General features: G+C 45.5%; 1 protein-coding gene across 4 annotated transcripts in view; it reads right to left on the bottom strand.

Annotated features, from left to right (window-relative positions):
* Positions 1 to 17,807, bottom strand: part of LOC138953640 (homeobox protein Meis1-like) — a 261,812-nt gene that overhangs the window by 107,701 nt on the left and 136,304 nt on the right. For all 4 annotated transcript variants that reach the window (XM_070325516.1, XM_070325514.1, XM_070325518.1 and 1 more), the window contains one exon: positions 10,043 to 10,175. In XM_070325516.1, coding sequence (XP_070181617.1) covers positions 10,043 to 10,175 — 133 coding nt within the window. The remainder of the gene's footprint in view (positions 1 to 10,042; positions 10,176 to 17,807) is intronic.

Below are 17,807 nucleotides of genomic sequence, written 5' to 3'. Positions count from 1 at the left end.
GACGGGTCTCGGATAGAAAAAAAGACGAGAAAGGAAAAGCAGGGGACACTGTGACAGGGGTATGGGTAGGGCGGAATACGGGTAGGGAACAGAAGGAATAAAAAGGTCCCCCTGGTTCTAGGAACGGAGAGAGAGATCAGGGACTTGCAGGGGTGGAATAAAATCAAAAGCTGTGAGAGAGGAGCGAAAGAGAGAGAGAGAGAGATTGGAAACGGGATAGAATAGAGATCGGAACGGGTAGCTCTAGAAAAAAAAAATGGAGAGCTTGTAGAAAAGCGGGTAGAATAGGGACCAGACGAGAGGACGCGCCCGATCACCCGGGGTAGGCTTTCACGGAGGCAGCTGCCGCGGTTGGCTTGCCTGAATGGCGCATTATGAGGACTGAGGACTGAAATCAAAACGCTGGCTCTTCAAGCCCCATGAATGGCTTCAGGCCCGGCCTATCGGGCCCTGCCACAATGTCGGACGTTTAGCTGAGCTAACAGGGATCGCTTACTGGACAAACAGCCTCGGGAACGCGACCGTCTCCGATAAAACCGTAATACTGCAGCGGAGACAAGACCAACACTGCTTCAAAATGCCCCTTTTTCAGTCACAAATTTCGCGCTATTCTCTTTGCCAAACCCAACCACACATTCATATAGGGTTTGTCACACTGACAGCTGAGCACCAGAAAAGCGCGATTGTCAGGTAACAGCCCTCAACATTTCAGTAAAAAAATTACTGCGGTTGTCAAGATACTGTGAACGATAAAACATTGAACAGGCTGAGACTAAAGGCAGACTATCACTTCCACACCCTCAGCCTTGGAGGGGATAAGTGGAGGGGATTAGGGAGGAGAGGATGAGGAGCTGAAATGTTGAGGGCAATACACGTCTTCAGAGAAACTGGACCTGTCCCGGCCTTCCTTAGGTCACTGCGGATTAGGACAATGTGTGGATCGCTGATGAAAGCTTGGAGGTCATCTGTGTTTATTGTTAAACAACAACCTGTAATAATTGTTATTATCAGGTTATTCTCTGACGAAGACTTTCAGATCATTTGTTTACTGATACATATAGTTTGTGCAGCAACATATGATTTTCCCATCGGTAGTGGGCTGTCAGTGATGGAACAAAATCACTTTTATTTGACAAGCTGGAAAAACCCCACAAAAAACAAAACAACAACAACACCCAAACGTATATCAACAAAGCCCTCATACGATCTATGTGGGTGGTTTTTTTTAACTTAAAATTGAAAAGACTCCTTTCTACCCTAATAACCTTCAGACAAAACACACACTAAATAAGAAAGAACAAGTCGCGTAAGGCGAAAATACAACATTTAGTCAAGTAGCTGTCGAACTCACAGAATGAAACTGAACGCAACGCAACGCAGCAAGACCGTATACTCGTAGCATCGTCACTCCATCGCCCGTGGCAAAGGCAGTGCCCGTGGAATTGACAAGAAGAGCGGGGTATTCGTTGCGCTGAGAAGGATAGCACGCTTTTCTGTACCTCTCTTCGTTTTAACTTTCTGAGCGTGTTTTTAATCCAAACATATCATATCTATATGTTTTTGGAATCAGGAACCGACAAGGAATAAGATGAAAGTGTTTTTAAATTGATTTCGAAAAAAAAATTTTGATAATAATTTTTATATATTTAATTTTCAGAGCTTGTTTTTAATCCGAATATAACATACTTATATGTTTTTGGAATCAGCAAATGATGGAGAATAAGATAAACGTAAATTTGGATCGTTTCATAAATTTTTATTTTTTTTTACAATTTTCAGATTTTTAATGACCAAAGTCATTAACTAATTTTTAAGCCACCACGCTGAAATGCAATACCGAAGTCCGGGCTTCGTCGAAGATTACTTGACCAAAATTTCAACCAATTTGGTTGAAAAATGAGGGCGTGACAGTGCCGCCTCAACTTTCACGAAACGCCGGATATGACGTCATCAAAGACATTTATCAAAAAAATGAAAAAAACGTATGGGGATTTCATACCCAGGAACTCTCATGTCAAATTTCATAAAGATCGGTCCAGTAGTTTAGTCTGAATCGCTCTACACACACACACACACACACACACACACACACACACACACACACACACACACACAGACACACGCACATACACCACGACCCTCGTCTCGATTCCCCCCTCGATGATAAAACATTTAGTCATAACTTGACTAAATGTAAAAACACACGACAAAACGCGCGCCATCATACTCACAGTCTCCTGATAAATACTCACAGAGAGATAAATAACACTAAAGTCCCTAAAGGCCTTTTCTTAAATAGAGACAGTTTAACTGTACAAAACTAAGCAACCTTAACCCCCTACAAAAACCCGTCCTCCCATGATTTATATAGCTCCAGACCCGACTCACTTGAAGTAACTGTTTAGTGTTTAGTTTAAAAGACATCGTTGGGGATCGAAGTGCAATTGGGCTTCACTTGTGTAGTCAATATTCATGAAGTGTAAGCCTCGACTCAGAATGATTTATGCCCTCAGAGCGTCATAAAGGATCGAAAATACCTCATGGGCTAGTTAGACGGCAAACAAATGTCACAATCGATAAAATTAAGCCAACTAGAAATGAAAATGATATCTGGGATTCGTTTGCCAAGCATGTGCACAGACAAGCACTACAGAACGATTCTGGGAAGACTTTCTTTTTTCTTTCCTATTTTGTGTAGTTTTGCCCGTAGTATTGATTTTAAACATGTTTTTAGTCCAACTGCGCTTTCTTGTGCATTGCTCTTGTTTCAGTTTTGAATGGCGTTTTTATATTTTCTTGTCATTTAATTTTTTTTTATTTGTCCCACATATTTTTATTTGTTCACGTTCTGAGTCAGGTTCTCGTTAAATACTCTAATCTCTTCTTTTATTGTATATTTTCAGCATTATATTTTACCGTCTGTGTGTTTTATTTCATTCCGTTTATGTAATTCGTCATAATCCCAGTGTTTTACCGCTTGTTGCGCGTTATTTTTCATAGCATTTGAGATAATCTCTTCTTTAACACGCCTTTTATGTTGTTCATCGCAATTACCTTTCATGAGAGATGCTCCGTCCATTGCTATCCTCGGGTTTATGTAACCTTTTTCTTGCCTTTTAGGCCCGGCGCGATTTTACCCTAACAATAAAGCATATTTTGCTCTTGATGTTAATGAGCCCCAAACCTGTTTTTACGTGTATGGTGAAAAAACGACATGCTTCCATAATCTCCCAATAAAAGGCCATGCTTCCAGCGTTTAAGACCACCTGTCCTTAATGCATACACATGAGAACTTTATGCCACGGCGAACCCAAAGGAACCTGATCCCAAAGATCTCCAGGCTTTGTCTAAAGGCCCGGGGTCGATAGAAGACTCCGGTGCCATAACCGCTAAAGTCTACCTGCCGTAAAACGACAGTAAAGCGATCATCCTCAGGCCCGGAGTATCGTCTGTGTCGGTTGACTTCTCTTCCAACGGGGCATGGCTAGTGCCGGGGGATGGGGGTAGGACGTCGTAACATAAAGCTGCCTTGACGGTTTTAGCCCGGGTTACTGCTGTTTTAAGACCACGACGAGGTCTAAAAAAGCAGCGGGCGTAAGAGGGGGTAACCCGCTGTGTATGGATGGACACAGGCATCTTCCGTCCAGAGAAAACACTACTTCCCCCTAGACACCTGGTAGGAGGGCATGTCGCACAGTAGAGAATCCTGCGGGCCGTTTGGTTCCGTCGTAAAGTTGTCACTCTGCGGATTTTCCGGCCCCAAAACTGTGGGGGAGTTTTGTCGATTACAAAGTTATTGCGCAATCTTTCGTGTTTGCTACTGTTTCATGCACCTTTTATCGCCCAAGCCGGGGTTATGAAAGCGCGGAGGGGAAAAATAAATGTTACGGGGCGAGGGGAAAGGAAAGAATGAAGACGCAAAAAGGAAAAGGGTTGCATTATCTGGAAAGGGATGAGAGGCGGCTGGGGAGCGGATTAAGCGGAAACTACTCTGTCTAAATGGAACGTGTTTTTGTGTGTGTTTGTGTGATTTAAAATGCAAACGTACATACAGATGACTTTTGAAAAGTGATGGAGTTTGCAGTCTGAGAAAAAATGCTGATGTTTTAGAGGAGGAAGAGAAGTAGTAGGAAGAGGAGGCTGAGAAGGGGAAGGAGGGGGACATGAAGAAGAAGAAAATCAAAAGGCCTGCACGTCATTACCCTGTGAAAAAATATCGCATTAACATGAAGTTCAACTGCATACGCATTTTGTTTTCACCCTTTGTTACACGCTGTTTTGTCATTGAATAAAACGTAAGCTTTTTATACCTTGTGGAAATAACATGCACGATTCAAGTTCAACACAGCGTGTTGTCTGCTGCCGAAGGGTAACTACCCAGAGATGAAATCGTACAGGAGATGGGACATTTTTGGCTTGTTTTGATCCCATCCAGACATTATGTTCCGGAACCCGTTCCGCTTACCTGGCTGCCTGTGTCAATAACCATCATAGAGTTCTGGAATTTGACACAAAACTCAGAAAATAACACTCGGTTTCCTTGCCCGTAACGTTGCCGGTTTGAGCCAAAAGCAAATATTTTGACTGACATGGTGCTGCTAAATTTGCAAACACAAACCCCCGGCCTCGCGTTATTTTCACATCAGTTTTTCTCATATTTTGCTGACATATGTCTTGGGTGAAACAAGAACCTGTATACATGGAAACTCTCGCGCGCTGCGGCAAAATATTTTATCTTTCTATGTTTTCCCTGGCTGAAGAACTCCTCCAAGGGAAGCAACCTCCACAAGCTCGGGGCACATTTTTTTTTCTCTCTTCCTTTTCAAAACAATTCCTTCATGTTCGGCTAACAAGTTTTCCATCATGCAACAACCCAGGCATGCAGAGGAAAAGGAGACAGCAGGAGGAGAGAAGCGGAGAAGAAAGCAGAATCAAGGTGCTTGGGCTAGGGGTGGAGGATGTCTGGATGTATGGGGATGCCGGGGGTGGGGGGTGGGTGGTGGGGGGGGGGGGGGGGGGGGTTGAAAGAGACAAGAATGTAACCTCCAAGGAAAAAAGTGAGAAAACTTTAATCCAATCCTGGAACATATTGATAAACGGTCCAAGAAGATCCGTCCGACCCCGTATTAAAAAAAAAGGTACCAGAAATTGATCGTGGTGATCGTGAACAAAAGAAAGAGAGAGAGAGAGAGAGAGAGAGAGAGAGAGAGAGAGAGAGAGAGAGAGAGAGAGAGAGAGAGAGAGAGAAGGAGAGAGGAGAGAGAGAGAGAGGGAGAGAGAGGGAGAGAGAGGGAGAGGGAGGGAGGGAGGGAGAGAGAGAGAGAGAGAGAGAGAGAGAGAGAGAGAGGGGGAGAGAGAGAGAGGGGAGAGGAATGGTGATAGAGGGGAACAAGAGAGAGAGAGAGAAGGGGGTGGTGGTTGTGGAGGCAAGAAACCAACCTCCATCCCTTCTCTCTCTTTCCCAGCCATACCTCAACCCTCTTTTTTAGCATGAAATATTGGGGCGGACAATTGATGAAACTGCATTTTCAATCATGGCTGCTCGCTAGACCATGTAGAAAGTCGATCAGCTTCCAAAGAGCGTGTCTTGGGGAGGAGCTGGAGGGTGAATAACTGGAATTGGGAGAATGGGAATGGAGACGGGGGTATGGTGAGAAAGAAGGGGGTTGGAAGGGGGAGGGGGGGGGGGGGGTGTTGAAGAAATGAGGAAAAAGGGAAGAGGAAGAGAGGGAGGTGTGAGTAAGTAAGAAACAGGAGAGTGAATAACTGGAATTGGGAGGGTGGAACATGCTGAGAAAGGGGTGGAGGAAATGGGGGGAACACAGGAGGAGAGAGGGAAAGGTAAGTACATTTTTGTTGCCTGGAATTGGGAGAAAAGATGAAGAAGGGGGGTTGGTGCTGAGAAGGGGGAGGGCGTTTTGAAGTAAAGGATGAAGAAGAGGGGGGGGGGGGGGCTTGGTGCTGAGAAGTGGGAGGGCGTTTTGAAGTAAAGGATGGAAGAAGGGAGGTTGGTGCTGAGAAGGGGTCGGGTGTTTTGAAGTAAAGGATGGAAGAAGGGGGGGTTGGTGCTGAGAAGGGGGAGGGCGTTTTGAAGTAAAGGATGAAGAAGGGAGGTTGGTGCTGAGAAGGGGGAGGGCGTTTTGAAGTAAAGGATGGAAGAAGGGAGGTTGGTGCTGAGAAGGGGGAGGGCGTTTTGAAGTAAAGGATGAAGAAGGGAGGTTGGTGCTGAGAAGGGGGAGGGCGTTTTGAAGTAAAGGATGAAGAAGGGAGGTTGGTGCTGAGAAGGGGGAGGGCGTTTTGAAGTAAAGGATGAAGAAGGGAGGTTGGTGCTGAGAAGGGGGAGGGCGTTTTGAAGTAAAGGATGAAGAAGGGGGTTGGTGCTGAGAAGGGGGAGGGCGTTTTGAAGTAAAGGAATAAGGATGGAAGAAGGGAGGTTGGTGCTGAGAAGGGGGAGTGTGTTTTGAAGTAAAGGATGGAAGAAGGGAGGTTGGTGCTGAGAAGGGGGAGGGCGTTTTGAAGTAAAGGATGGAAGAAGGGAGGTTGGTGCTGAGAAGGGGTAGGGTGTTTTGAAGTAAAGGATGGAAGAAGGGAGGTTGGTGCTGAGAAGGGGAGGGCGTTTTGAAGTAAAGGAATAAGGATGGAAGAAGGGAGGTTGGTGCTGAGAAGGGGGAGTGTATTTTGAAGTAAAGGATGAAGAAGGGGGGGGGGGGGGTTAGGTGCTGAGAAGGGGGAAGGTGTTTTGAAGTAAAGGATGAAGAAGGGAGGTTGGTGCTGAGAAGGGGGAGGGTGTTTTGAAGTAAAGGATGAAGAAGGGGGGGTTGGTGCTGAGAAGTGGGAGGGCGTTTTGAAGTAAAGGATGGAAGAAGGGAGGTTGGTGCTGAGAAGGGGTCGGGTGTTTTGAAGTAAAGGATGGAAGAAGGGGGGTTGGTGCTGAGAAGTGGGAGGGCGTTTTGAAGTAAAGGATGAAGAAGGGAGGTTGGTGCTGAGAAGGGGGAGTGTGTTTTGAAGTAAAGGATGAAGAAGGGGGGGTTGGTGCTGAGAAGGGGGAGGGTGTTTTGAAGTAAAGGATGAAGAAGGGAGGTTGGTGCTGAGAAGGGGAGGGCGTTTTGAAGTAAAGGAATAAGGATGAAGAAGGGAGGTTGGTGCTGAGAAGGGGGAGGGCGTTTTGAAGTAAAGGAATAAGGATGGAAGAAGGGAGGTTGGTGCTGAGAAGGGGGAGGGTGTTTTGAAGTAAAGGATGGAAGAAGGGAGGTTGGTGCTGAGAAGGGGGAGGGTGTTTTGAAGTAAAGGAATAAGGATGGAAGAAGGGAGGTTGGTGCTGAGAAGGGGGAGTGTGTTTTGAAGTAAAGGATGAAGGGGGGGGGGTTGGTGCTGAGAAGGGGGAGTGTGTTTTGAAGTAAAGGATGAAGAGGGGGGGAGGTTGGTGCTGAGAAGGGGGAGGGCGTTTTTTTTAATTTTTTTCATTTTCATTTTCATTTCATTTTCATTACTTTATTGTCCCATCGCTGGGAAATTCTGGTCGCTTCCTCCCAGTGGAAAGCTAGCAGCAACGGAGTCGCGCTACCCAGGTGTCTGCGTGTTTAGGTGTATTCAGCCACCTGCACTTATGGCAGAATGACCAAGGTCTTTTATGTGCCATTGTGATGACACGGGGGTGGGACATGGCTTCCGTCTCTGGGTCTGCACATAAAGTTGACCCGTGTCCGTCCCGGCCCGAATTCGAACCTGCGTCCTTCCGATCACAAGTCCAGTGCTCTACCATCTGAGCTACCGGGCTTTGAAGTAAAGGATGAAAGAAGGGAGGTTGGTGCTGAGAAGGGGGAGGGCGTTTTGAAGTAAAGGAATAAGGATGGAAGAAGGGAGGTTGGTGCTGAGAAGTGGGAGGGCGTTTTGAAGTAAAGGAATAAGGATGGAAGAAGGGAGGTTGGTGCTGAGAAGGGGGGAGGGCATTTTGAAGTAAAGGAATAAGGATGAAGAAGGGAGGTTGGTGCTGAGAAGGGGGAGGGCGTTTTGAAGTAAAGGAATAAGGATGAAGAAGGGAGGTTGGTGCTGAGAAGGGGGAGGGCGTTTTGAAGTAAAGGAATAAGGATGAAGAAGGGAGGTTGGTGCTGAGAAGGGGGAGGGCGTTTTGAAGTAAAGGAATAAGGATGAAGAAGGGAGGTTGGTGCTGAGAAGGGGGGGGCGCGTTTTGAAGTAAAGGATGGAAGAAGGGAGGTTGGTGCTGAGAAGGGGGAGGGCTTTTTGAAGTAAAGGATGAAGAAGGGAGGTTGGTGCAGAGAAGTGGGAGGGCGTTTTGAAGTAAAGGATGAAGAAGGGAGGTTGGTGCTGAGAAGGGGGAGGGCGTTTTGAAGTAAAGGATGAAGAAGGGAGGTTGGTGCTGAGAAGGGGGAGGGCGTTTTGAAGTGAAGGAATAAGGATGGAAGAAGGGAGGTTGGTGCTGAGAAGGGGGAGTGTGTTTTGAAGTAAAGGATGAAGAAGGGGGGGGTTGGTGCTGAGAAGGGGGAGGGTGTTTTGAAGTAAAGGATGAAGAAGGGAGGTTGGTGCTGAGAAGGGGGAGGACGTTTTGAAGTAAAGGATGGAAGAAGGGAGGTTGGTGCTGAGAAGGGGGAGGACGTTTTGAAGTAAAGGATGGAAGAAGGGAACGGGAAGGGGGGAAAGAGGGGAGAGAGGGGAAGGGGAAGAGTAAGTAAACCTACGCTGCTGAGCACAAAAGCAGTAGCCATAACATCACACTGGAGCCATCTCCAATTGCATGGATCAAGTGTTTTGAAACTCTGAAGCCTGTGCAAGTAAACATACCAGGAGAGAGAGAGAAAAGTCAAGAAAAAAAAAACATCAGGAAAAAAAGTCAAGAAAAAAACTAACGGTAGGAAGAACGAGGAAAAAGAAAAGTAAAGAACGAAAAGAAAGAATGAAGGAGACAGACAAAAATAAACAACCCTGCCTTCCTATGTCTCCTAGCCTTCGTGCTATGGCACTACAACTCACACTCTCTCGCAAAAAGATTAGCCTTGTAAAAGACGAGCAAGAATTTCACACCGTACAACTTCCAGTCTCGTCCGCGCGTCTTCGAGACAGTTTTTGATGAGAAGAGCAGATTTCGTTGTTGGTTTGATTTAGGGTCCTCGACTCCGCAGGCTTTTCAAAGCCCGAGTCAGTACCTGTAAATGCGCTTCCTAAATACTGAGGGCAACGACTGTAATTCACAGTTCCAGGGCAAAACAGTCTTCATCCCGCCAAGAACTTCCGTGTTTTGGGGTCGTTCTCAAGCCTCCTAAATCCTCCCCAACGTCTGCAGGGCAGTTTAAAGACGCAGTTAGGACTGGAGACCTCTCTCCTTTTCTCTCTTTTTGGACGGGCTAGAATGCAGCTTGAACTGAGAATTGCAAAAGAACTTGAAAGTCGCAAAAGAACTGAGAGTCGCAAAGAAGAAAGGATTCAAAGGATTCGGGTCGACTTTGCTGCCATGTGATTTAGAAGAAAAAAAATCTTTACAGGCTAGGGTGACCAAGTCCAGAAGATAAAATGACAATGAAGTTAAGCTGCAAATGTGATGACAAATTCACATAAATAAATACATAAAAAAGAAAAAAAGAAAACAGAGTTGAGAATGGGATGACAAAAGTGCAGAAGTAGAGCAAAAGCTACAGGCCATTTGAATCAGACAAAAACAAAACATCACAGAACAAAACAAAACACACACACGAAGTTTGTTGGGTGCTGTAAGGAAAACATAAGAGAAGACAGCAGATGAAAACAGCTGAAAATGTAGGTCAGGAGATAGGGAGAGATAGGGAGAGAGAGAGAGAGAGAGAGAGAGAGAGAGAGAGAGAGAGAGAGAGAGAGAGAGAGAGAGAAGACAGACAGACAAGACAAGACAAGCAAGACATACAGACAGACAAACAAGCACAAATAAAGAGACAAACAGACATACACAAACAGACAATCATACACATCACCCCTGCCACCCTAACCCCCCCCCCCAACACACCACCCTTATTCTACTACCTTTTCACACTCAAAACTCTTAAAATGTTCTTACCTGATTCGCTGTTGTTCTCTGCCATCTGGGAGGAGTTGGTGGTGGACTGACTAGGGGGGATGGGGGTGTCTCCTGACCGCGAGGACTGCGTGTCATCCTGTTGGCCGTAACTCATCGTGTTGGAGGGAGGTCTCTGCAACACAAGGAAGAGGACACTTCGTAAGTATGAGTTGAACAACTAGTTCTAAAACATTGCACAGAAGAAGATGCTTCGTAAGTATGAAAACAAAAGAAGCCAACAAACAGAAACACCAAGCAACTCTGTCTCTGTCTCAGATTCTCTCTCTCTCTCTCTCTCTCTCTCTCTCTCTCTCTCTCTCTCTCTCTCTCTCTCTCTCTCTCTCTCTCTCTCTCTCTCTTTTATTTTTGAAAAACAACAACCATCAACCTTTGAAAAGAAACCGCAACAAACGCACTCCTCAAAAATCCAAGAAATTGCTCCTGCTCTTGCCAAACACAAAAAATGTAAACAAACAAACGAACAAAACCACACTGAAACAAAGGGAAAAACTAAGCTCAGAAAACACTTAAAGCAAGCCCTCTCTTCTCAAGTCTGATCGAGGCTGACACTGTTAGCGCACTCAAGAGACCCCCATCTTTTGCACTCCACAATTTTTATGCCTTGAACTCGCGTCACCCTTTGGAGTCAAATCACAGCTGACGTATTATCAATGACGCTTTTCCCTTGGCACAGAAGCAGTTGAGCGGAACTTTAACAAACGACGGCCCAATGTCGAACTCTTACCCAACTTAGGAAACAAAGCTTGATCGGGATATCAATACAGAAACTCTGGCCGCGCGAAAACTAAAAACGGTTTCGATCTGGGGGTAATTAATAGATAAAGCGAATCATACAGAGGGAAGTTAGCGTTGAATAAATGCGGGAAATCAAACTCGGTAAATTAAGTAGATGATTCGGTGTTGCGGGTCGTTGATGGCGGGTCGTTGATGTGAATCAAGTAAGAGAAAAAAGCCGACAGTAGAAACCAAAGTCAGGAAATTATGTTATGGGTGGGTAAATTAGATAGATAATTCAATGCCGTAGGTGGATTAAGAAGAAACTCATCATAGACAAATTGGAGAAATGTATAAACCAGAAATCAAAGTGAGTAAATTAGGTAGATGATTCGATGTTGTAGGGGGTTACGACAGAGTCCTGGGGAAGACGAAACTCATTACACAAAAAAGAAAGGAGCGGGAAAAAAGAAAGGAAGGGAATATTTGTGTAGGGAAATGGAAATAGAAATGAAGGGACCAGGAAATAAAAAGGAAAGCAAACGACAGCATGATTAACTGGACTGGGACGACTTTAAAGACAAAAAAAGCAAACCCTATCCTCAGACTGTGGACATCGACTAGGGGAAGGAGGTGGGGGGAGGGTGGGGGCTTGGACCTGTCAACCTTCATTCTCTGCCTCATTTCCAAGACTTTGGCTAGCAGTGATTTTTCCCGGGGCCGAGCCCCCTAATTGAAGACTTGCTTCCCTTGTTTGTCAATTCTCCGGCCTTCTTCTCGTTAATCTAATCGTTTTGTTTGGTGTAGTGGCGAGTCCAGCCGTGCTCGAACCCTGCTGTGATTGGCAGGTGATCTCGACACAGGGACTCGACAAGGACCACCGGACCCCGGGTCAACAAGAAGAAGAAGCGGAGGGGTTCGAAACGACAGCGTGGCGAGTTTGTGCTTCCTCTTTGCGCGCCCCCTAGATTTGCAAGGGGACGTCACCCTAAACACCCTTCTTCCCTCGCCTCCGCGTTTAAACTGTTTGTCTCCCTGTCCACTCGCTCTCGTCTTCGATGTCTTTTGAGTGTGTGCAGCGTGCACAAGTGGGGAAAGAGAAGGAGGGTGTGAGGGGAGAGGGTGTGGAAAGCGGAGTTGGTGGAGAAAAGGGGGCTGAAGGAGAGAGAACGAGACAGAGAGAGAGAGAGAGAGAGAGAGAGAGAGAGAGAGAGAGAGAGAGAGAGAGAGAGAGAGAGAGAGTTGGCCTCGCAATCAAGCAATATCAGTAATATGTGGTGGTTTATGAACAACCCTACCCCCCCCCCCCCCCCACACACACACACACACACTTGTTTTCAACCACCCCCACACCACCCTTTCTCACCACCACGCCCAAATCCTACACGCAAACTCACAATCAGTGATAACGCACAAACACACACACACACAAAAGTACACGGTGTAGTAAATTCAGCCAAGCGTGATGAGTATTGACAATGACATTCTTGGCGACTGGTTGCGCCGGCAATCAATGGCAGATAATATCTGCAGATAAAAGACGCAGTTTTACGGACGAACCGCTCTCGCCAATGCAACGCACGATTACAACTGTGTAAAATGTTCACGAGCGGAACTGGCTTGATTGACAAATGAATGACAGCGCGTGTAAGGTGGTAATGGGAGTGGGGGGGGGGGGGGGTGGGGGTGCGGGGTGGAGGTGGAAGGAGTGTGTGTGTGTGTGTGTGTGTGGTGTGGGGGGGGGGGTGTCTGCGTCTACGTGTATAGGTGTGCAAAGAAAGCAAAAGGTCGAGGTGAAATATTCCACATTCACCCGAACACGCACACACACAAAGAGAAATATACAAATCCACAGCAGTGTACCCGGTACTACCTAACATTGCCCAGTAACCCGGTACTACCTAACATTGCCCAGTAACCACAAGGTCCACAACACGTACACAACAGAGTACACTTCCTCATGCTATCTCTTCATGCAAAGCAGGATCAGTATGTGAGTGCACCAGCGTACATCCATGCAACACACATACTTACCGAGAAAAAGAAAAAAACATCGCCTGCAGCTTAATTGATATCGTTCCTGCTATTCCTTAATTCCAATCAGCCTATCTTTCCCCACAACCTCCCTCAGGCTTTGTTTTTTTTTTTTGTATACACAATCATCCGTCCTCCCCACCGGTTCACACTGGTCCGTTTTGCAGCTGATGCGACTATGTCGCAACAAGGAACAAGTCGCGTAAGGCGAAAATACAATATTTAGTCAAGTAGCTGTCGAACTCACAGATTGAAACTGAACGCAACGCAACGCAGCAAGACCGTATACTCGTAGCATCGTCACTCCACCGCCCGTGGCAAAGGCAGTGCACGTGGAATTGACAAGAAGAGCGGGGTATTCGTTGCGCTGAGAAGGATAGCACGCTTTTCTGTACCTCTCTTCGTTTTAACTTTCTGAGCGTGTTTTTAATCCAAACATATCATATCTATATATTTTTGGAATCAGGAACCGACAAGGAATAAGATGAAAGTGTTTTTAAATTGATTTCGAAAAAAAAATGTTGATAATAATTTTTATATATTTAATTTTCAGAGCTTGTTTTTAATCCGAATATAACATATTTATATGTTTTTGGAATCAGCAAATGATGGAGAATACGATAAACGTAAATTTGGATCGTTTTATAAATTTTTATTTTTTTTTACAATTTTCCGATTTTTAATGACCAAAGTCATTAATTAATTTTTAAGCCACCAAGCTGAAATGCAATACCGAACCCCGGGCTTCGTCGAAGAGTACTTGAGCAAAATTTCAACCAATTTGGTTGAAAAATGAGGGCGTGACAGTGCCGCCTCAACTTTCACGAAAAGCCGGATATGACGTCATCAAAGACATTTATCAAAAAAATGAAAAAAACGTTCGGGGATTTCATACCCAGGAACTCTCATGTCAAATTTCATAAAGATCGGTCCAGTAGTTTAGTCTGAATCGCTCTACACACACACACACACACACACACACACGCACGCACGCACGCACATACACCACGACCCTCGTTTCGATTCCCCCTCGATGTTAAAATATTTAGTCAAACTTGACTAAATATAAAAAGGATGTAGTTGTTTTGTTTTATGTGGTTTGACCTCAGAATAATGCGACTGAGATCGCGACTAAAAAGTAGACTAGTTTTGGGTTACGTAGTTTTACCCTCAGTATGTTTTGACTGGATCGCTACAACAACAAAAAAAGTCTGTTGTTTTGTTAATATGTGATCGTTTGGTCTAAAATAATGCGACTCGATTTCTGCTATAAAAGAGTCTGATGTTTATTCTTGTGTCCGTTTTGCAGCTGTTGCGACTTGATCGCTATGAGAAAAGAGTCCGGACAAGTAAAACGTTATCTGTCCCTATTTCTAATGCACTGTACGTGTATTTTATTGCTAGGTATTAGTGCATATTATATACATCGTGGCGTGCTTTAGTCATGGACGGAAAAGTGTTTTATTTTCAGAGGTTTATTACTATTTTACGGCAGGTTTTTATCTTCTCTGTCCTGTGCTAAGGGTGGGGATGGACGTGAAAGGAGGAAGGGGGGGGGGGGGGGGGCGGTGGGGGTGATAGTTTTGACTCATACTTGAGGTTGTTGACTTCAGATTGTAATGAATATTCCGCATTGCCAGTGGTTGGTTGTAGGACAAATTTAATAGGTGTGTGAGCGTGCCTGGTTGTGCTTGCATGCGTGCCTGTCTGTCTGTCTGTCTGTCTGTCCGCGCAGCTCTTTGTGTGCTCGAATATGAGTACACTATCTTGTATCATCCTCGCATGCAAACACTTTGTACCTAAAATTCACTGATAAGAGAGCCCTGCAGGACACACCTTGAAATGTGGATTATTCACAGTGTGGGAGGACTTGATTTTGAGGTGAGAGTATTCCAACAATGTCACGCCATCAGAGATACTACTGTGTGCGTGACCGGCCATAACTTACCCCGTTAACTGAAACACTTACACACACATCTGGGGCGGAAACAGGTTACCAGTCTGTCCCTTGTCAGATCTTTTTATGTCGGTCACCGGGTGCAAGTCATGTCCCATCCATGCAGGTGTAGTGTACTACTTTTCCTCATAAGAAGTTGTGTGTGTGTGTAATCTTTAGTCAAACCATTGGCGTAAAATGCTTTGTGCGTTTTTTGTGGGACAAAGGAAAATCCCTAACCTGAATAATTTCCGGACACTACACAATCACTACCGACTGAACCAGAAAGACACAAAAAAACACGTAACAAAACACACACAAACACACAAAACACACAACAACAACAACAACAACAATAATAACAACAACAACTTCAACGCAGAATTACATGACACAAGACTCGGGTCGGGGTAAAGCCACACACAGCACAACCGCGACTGACTGGCTGGGCTCGGGCTATGGGGCTGAGGCCGGAAGAGAGAGAAAATCGATAATATTAATTTTGCAGTCAATATAATTCCTACAGCTTATCACAAAGACAGCGCCATGCTGGCATCATTTCTAAATTGCACGAAGCTTGCGGGCTCCCATTTCACCCCCAAATCAATGGCTAACTTTCTGGCCTTTGCACTGTGAGCCGGACTCAATGAGTGGACCTTGGTTTAGGTTGCATGTTGGGCAGGTTTGGCGCAGTGGGACACAGAGACACGAGGAGAAACAAAAAGATGTTCTAATGCGAATGGTGACAATAGTGAAATCGCGGTATAAGGTGTAGACGAACTTTACTTATCATTCTAAAAGGAATGAGGAGGCATGTGATCGGTTTCGGGTTGAAACAATGCATAGTAGGAATCCCATTACCAAGACTAGGACAAGCAACAATGCAGTGTCTAAGATCCTCATGACCGTATCTAGGTCAAGCAATGTTAAGAACCATCTTCGTTGCACATTTGGGGCAATTTCCACAGCTTCACAGACAGACAATAATTCTGTCATCCCGTGACAGCCTACTAACACAAGAGGCCGACTTGGGCAGAGAGAGAGGTGATAATCCAGCTTTTCGATAGTGTCGTGTAAACGCACATCGTGATGGTCAACGCTACGGCCATCACGCACGATGGCCAAAACTAGCCTGTACCACTGAGCTCCCCTCTCCCTCTCTTTGGCCAGTATACCGGACACACAGCGCGACGGACGACCAGCAGAAGAAGCTCTGCGATCCGTCAGAATTCCATTATCAATTCGCTCTGACACTCATCCCAGCTGATCGTCTGCGGAGTGGCCAGACCGTTTCCAGGATGCGGCGCCTCTGTCTAATTCCCTCGTTGTCGTGACTGCACAACTGTAGCCACCAGATTGTCTCCCCTGACCATCCGCAGATTGTCCCCCTTTCCCCATACAGGCTGTTTGCCCCTCTATCCCTTTATCGATCGTTTGCCTTGGCCAGGACCACTGGTATCATTCTCTCTCTCTCTCTCTCTCTCTCTCTCTCTCTCTCTCTCTCTCTCTCTCTCTCTCTCTCTCTCTCTCTCTCTCTCTCTCTCTCTCTTTTCGGCTTCGGCTCGCCAGTCGCAACCGTCTTCTGGAAATGGGATATGAAACCTATCGGGATAATTGAGTGAGTGAGAAAGGGGGGGGGGGGGGGGAGGCACCATGATCATCGATTGGGCCTAACCAAACTAGATGGAATGGCGAAGCGAATCATTCGGAAAAGGAAAACGAAGTGAGATGATGATGAATTTGATGTAGCTTTACCGCCATTCGGAAAGGAACCATGGTGACGAGTTCAAACCTAGCTGTATATTTTCCATTAACTGCCCAAACGCGAGAACAAGACAGAACAAATTGTCCCGACTAGAAAATAAAACAAATGGTCCAACTTGAGGCTCTATGACTGTCCTGTCAATTTTACCAAACCACTTGGACAAATATACAAGAACAGGCCAATGTAAGCTCTAGTGAACGACGGCGAAGAAGAGGAAGAAGCCAATGTAAGCAAGAGTTCTTTGTCAATCGCTTTGAATTTCATGCAAAACCTGGGCCATTGTAACATGGAAGAACACGCAGACAAACCAACAGAAGACAAAACCGCCTATAGCTTTGCATGTCAGTCAGTATACTGCTGCATATTAATAGGTCTGCCAGATGTGTTTTTTACCCTTTACCTCCACTGTGTACTTCGCGACTCCCTTAGTCGCGTGACAAGCAGCTATCTATCCCCTCACTGCATACATAAAGGTAAATGAGTGGCACGATCAGGGGCAGATAATAATATACATTTTCACATCCTCTTACATGCAAACCTGTACGGCGTAGCGCTCACTGTTACGCTGTTGACAGGCCAGGGTTAAAAAAGAAAAAAAGAAAAACAGAAAAAAAGAAAAACGCTATCCGTTTTATTACACCAGCAGCTGTTCTCGCGAGTTCTCGCGAACAGCCCAAGTCTCGCGTGGCCAACGCTTGCGACTCTCGCTGATCAGTGATGCGTAAAGCACGCGACAAATCAGCAACATGGGATTCCATTTCAATCACTGCGCCCCCTACTTCCTGTCATAACGATGCACGAATGCAAGTGGGACAAACCAGTCTGGCTCACAATGGGAGGCTGTGACTATTGCACGGGAGAGAGAGAGAGAGAGAGAGAGAGAGAGAGAGAGAGAGAGAGAGAGAGAGAGAGAGAGAGAGAGAGAGAGACAAACAGACAGACAGAAAAGACAGAGAGACAGACACAGACATACAGAATGTAGATGTAAATGCTTGTATAACTGTGTTTTAATTTTAAATGTGTCAAGCGCAAAGAGCATAATTGTAAAGTTATGATGTTGCGCTATATAAATGCTCATTTATTATTATTATTATTATACATAAAAAGACCAAAACAAAGACAGAGGCAGAGAAGAGACAGACAAACTGACTATTGCACAAAAGAGGGACAAAGAGTGACAGAAAAAGAGATAGACAGACTGTCGATGAGGATGACTCACTAGGACAATGGGCGCTCAACAGACACAATCCAATCTAATCATTCATATAGTAGGCCCCGACCGTGCGATATGCTTT

This window comes from Littorina saxatilis, linkage group LG17, assembly GCF_037325665.1.
Source record: "Littorina saxatilis isolate snail1 linkage group LG17, US_GU_Lsax_2.0, whole genome shotgun sequence".
NCBI classification, from domain to species: Eukaryota; Metazoa; Mollusca; class Gastropoda; order Littorinimorpha; family Littorinidae; genus Littorina; species Littorina saxatilis.
This window is presented reverse-complemented; position numbering and strand designations above follow the sequence as displayed.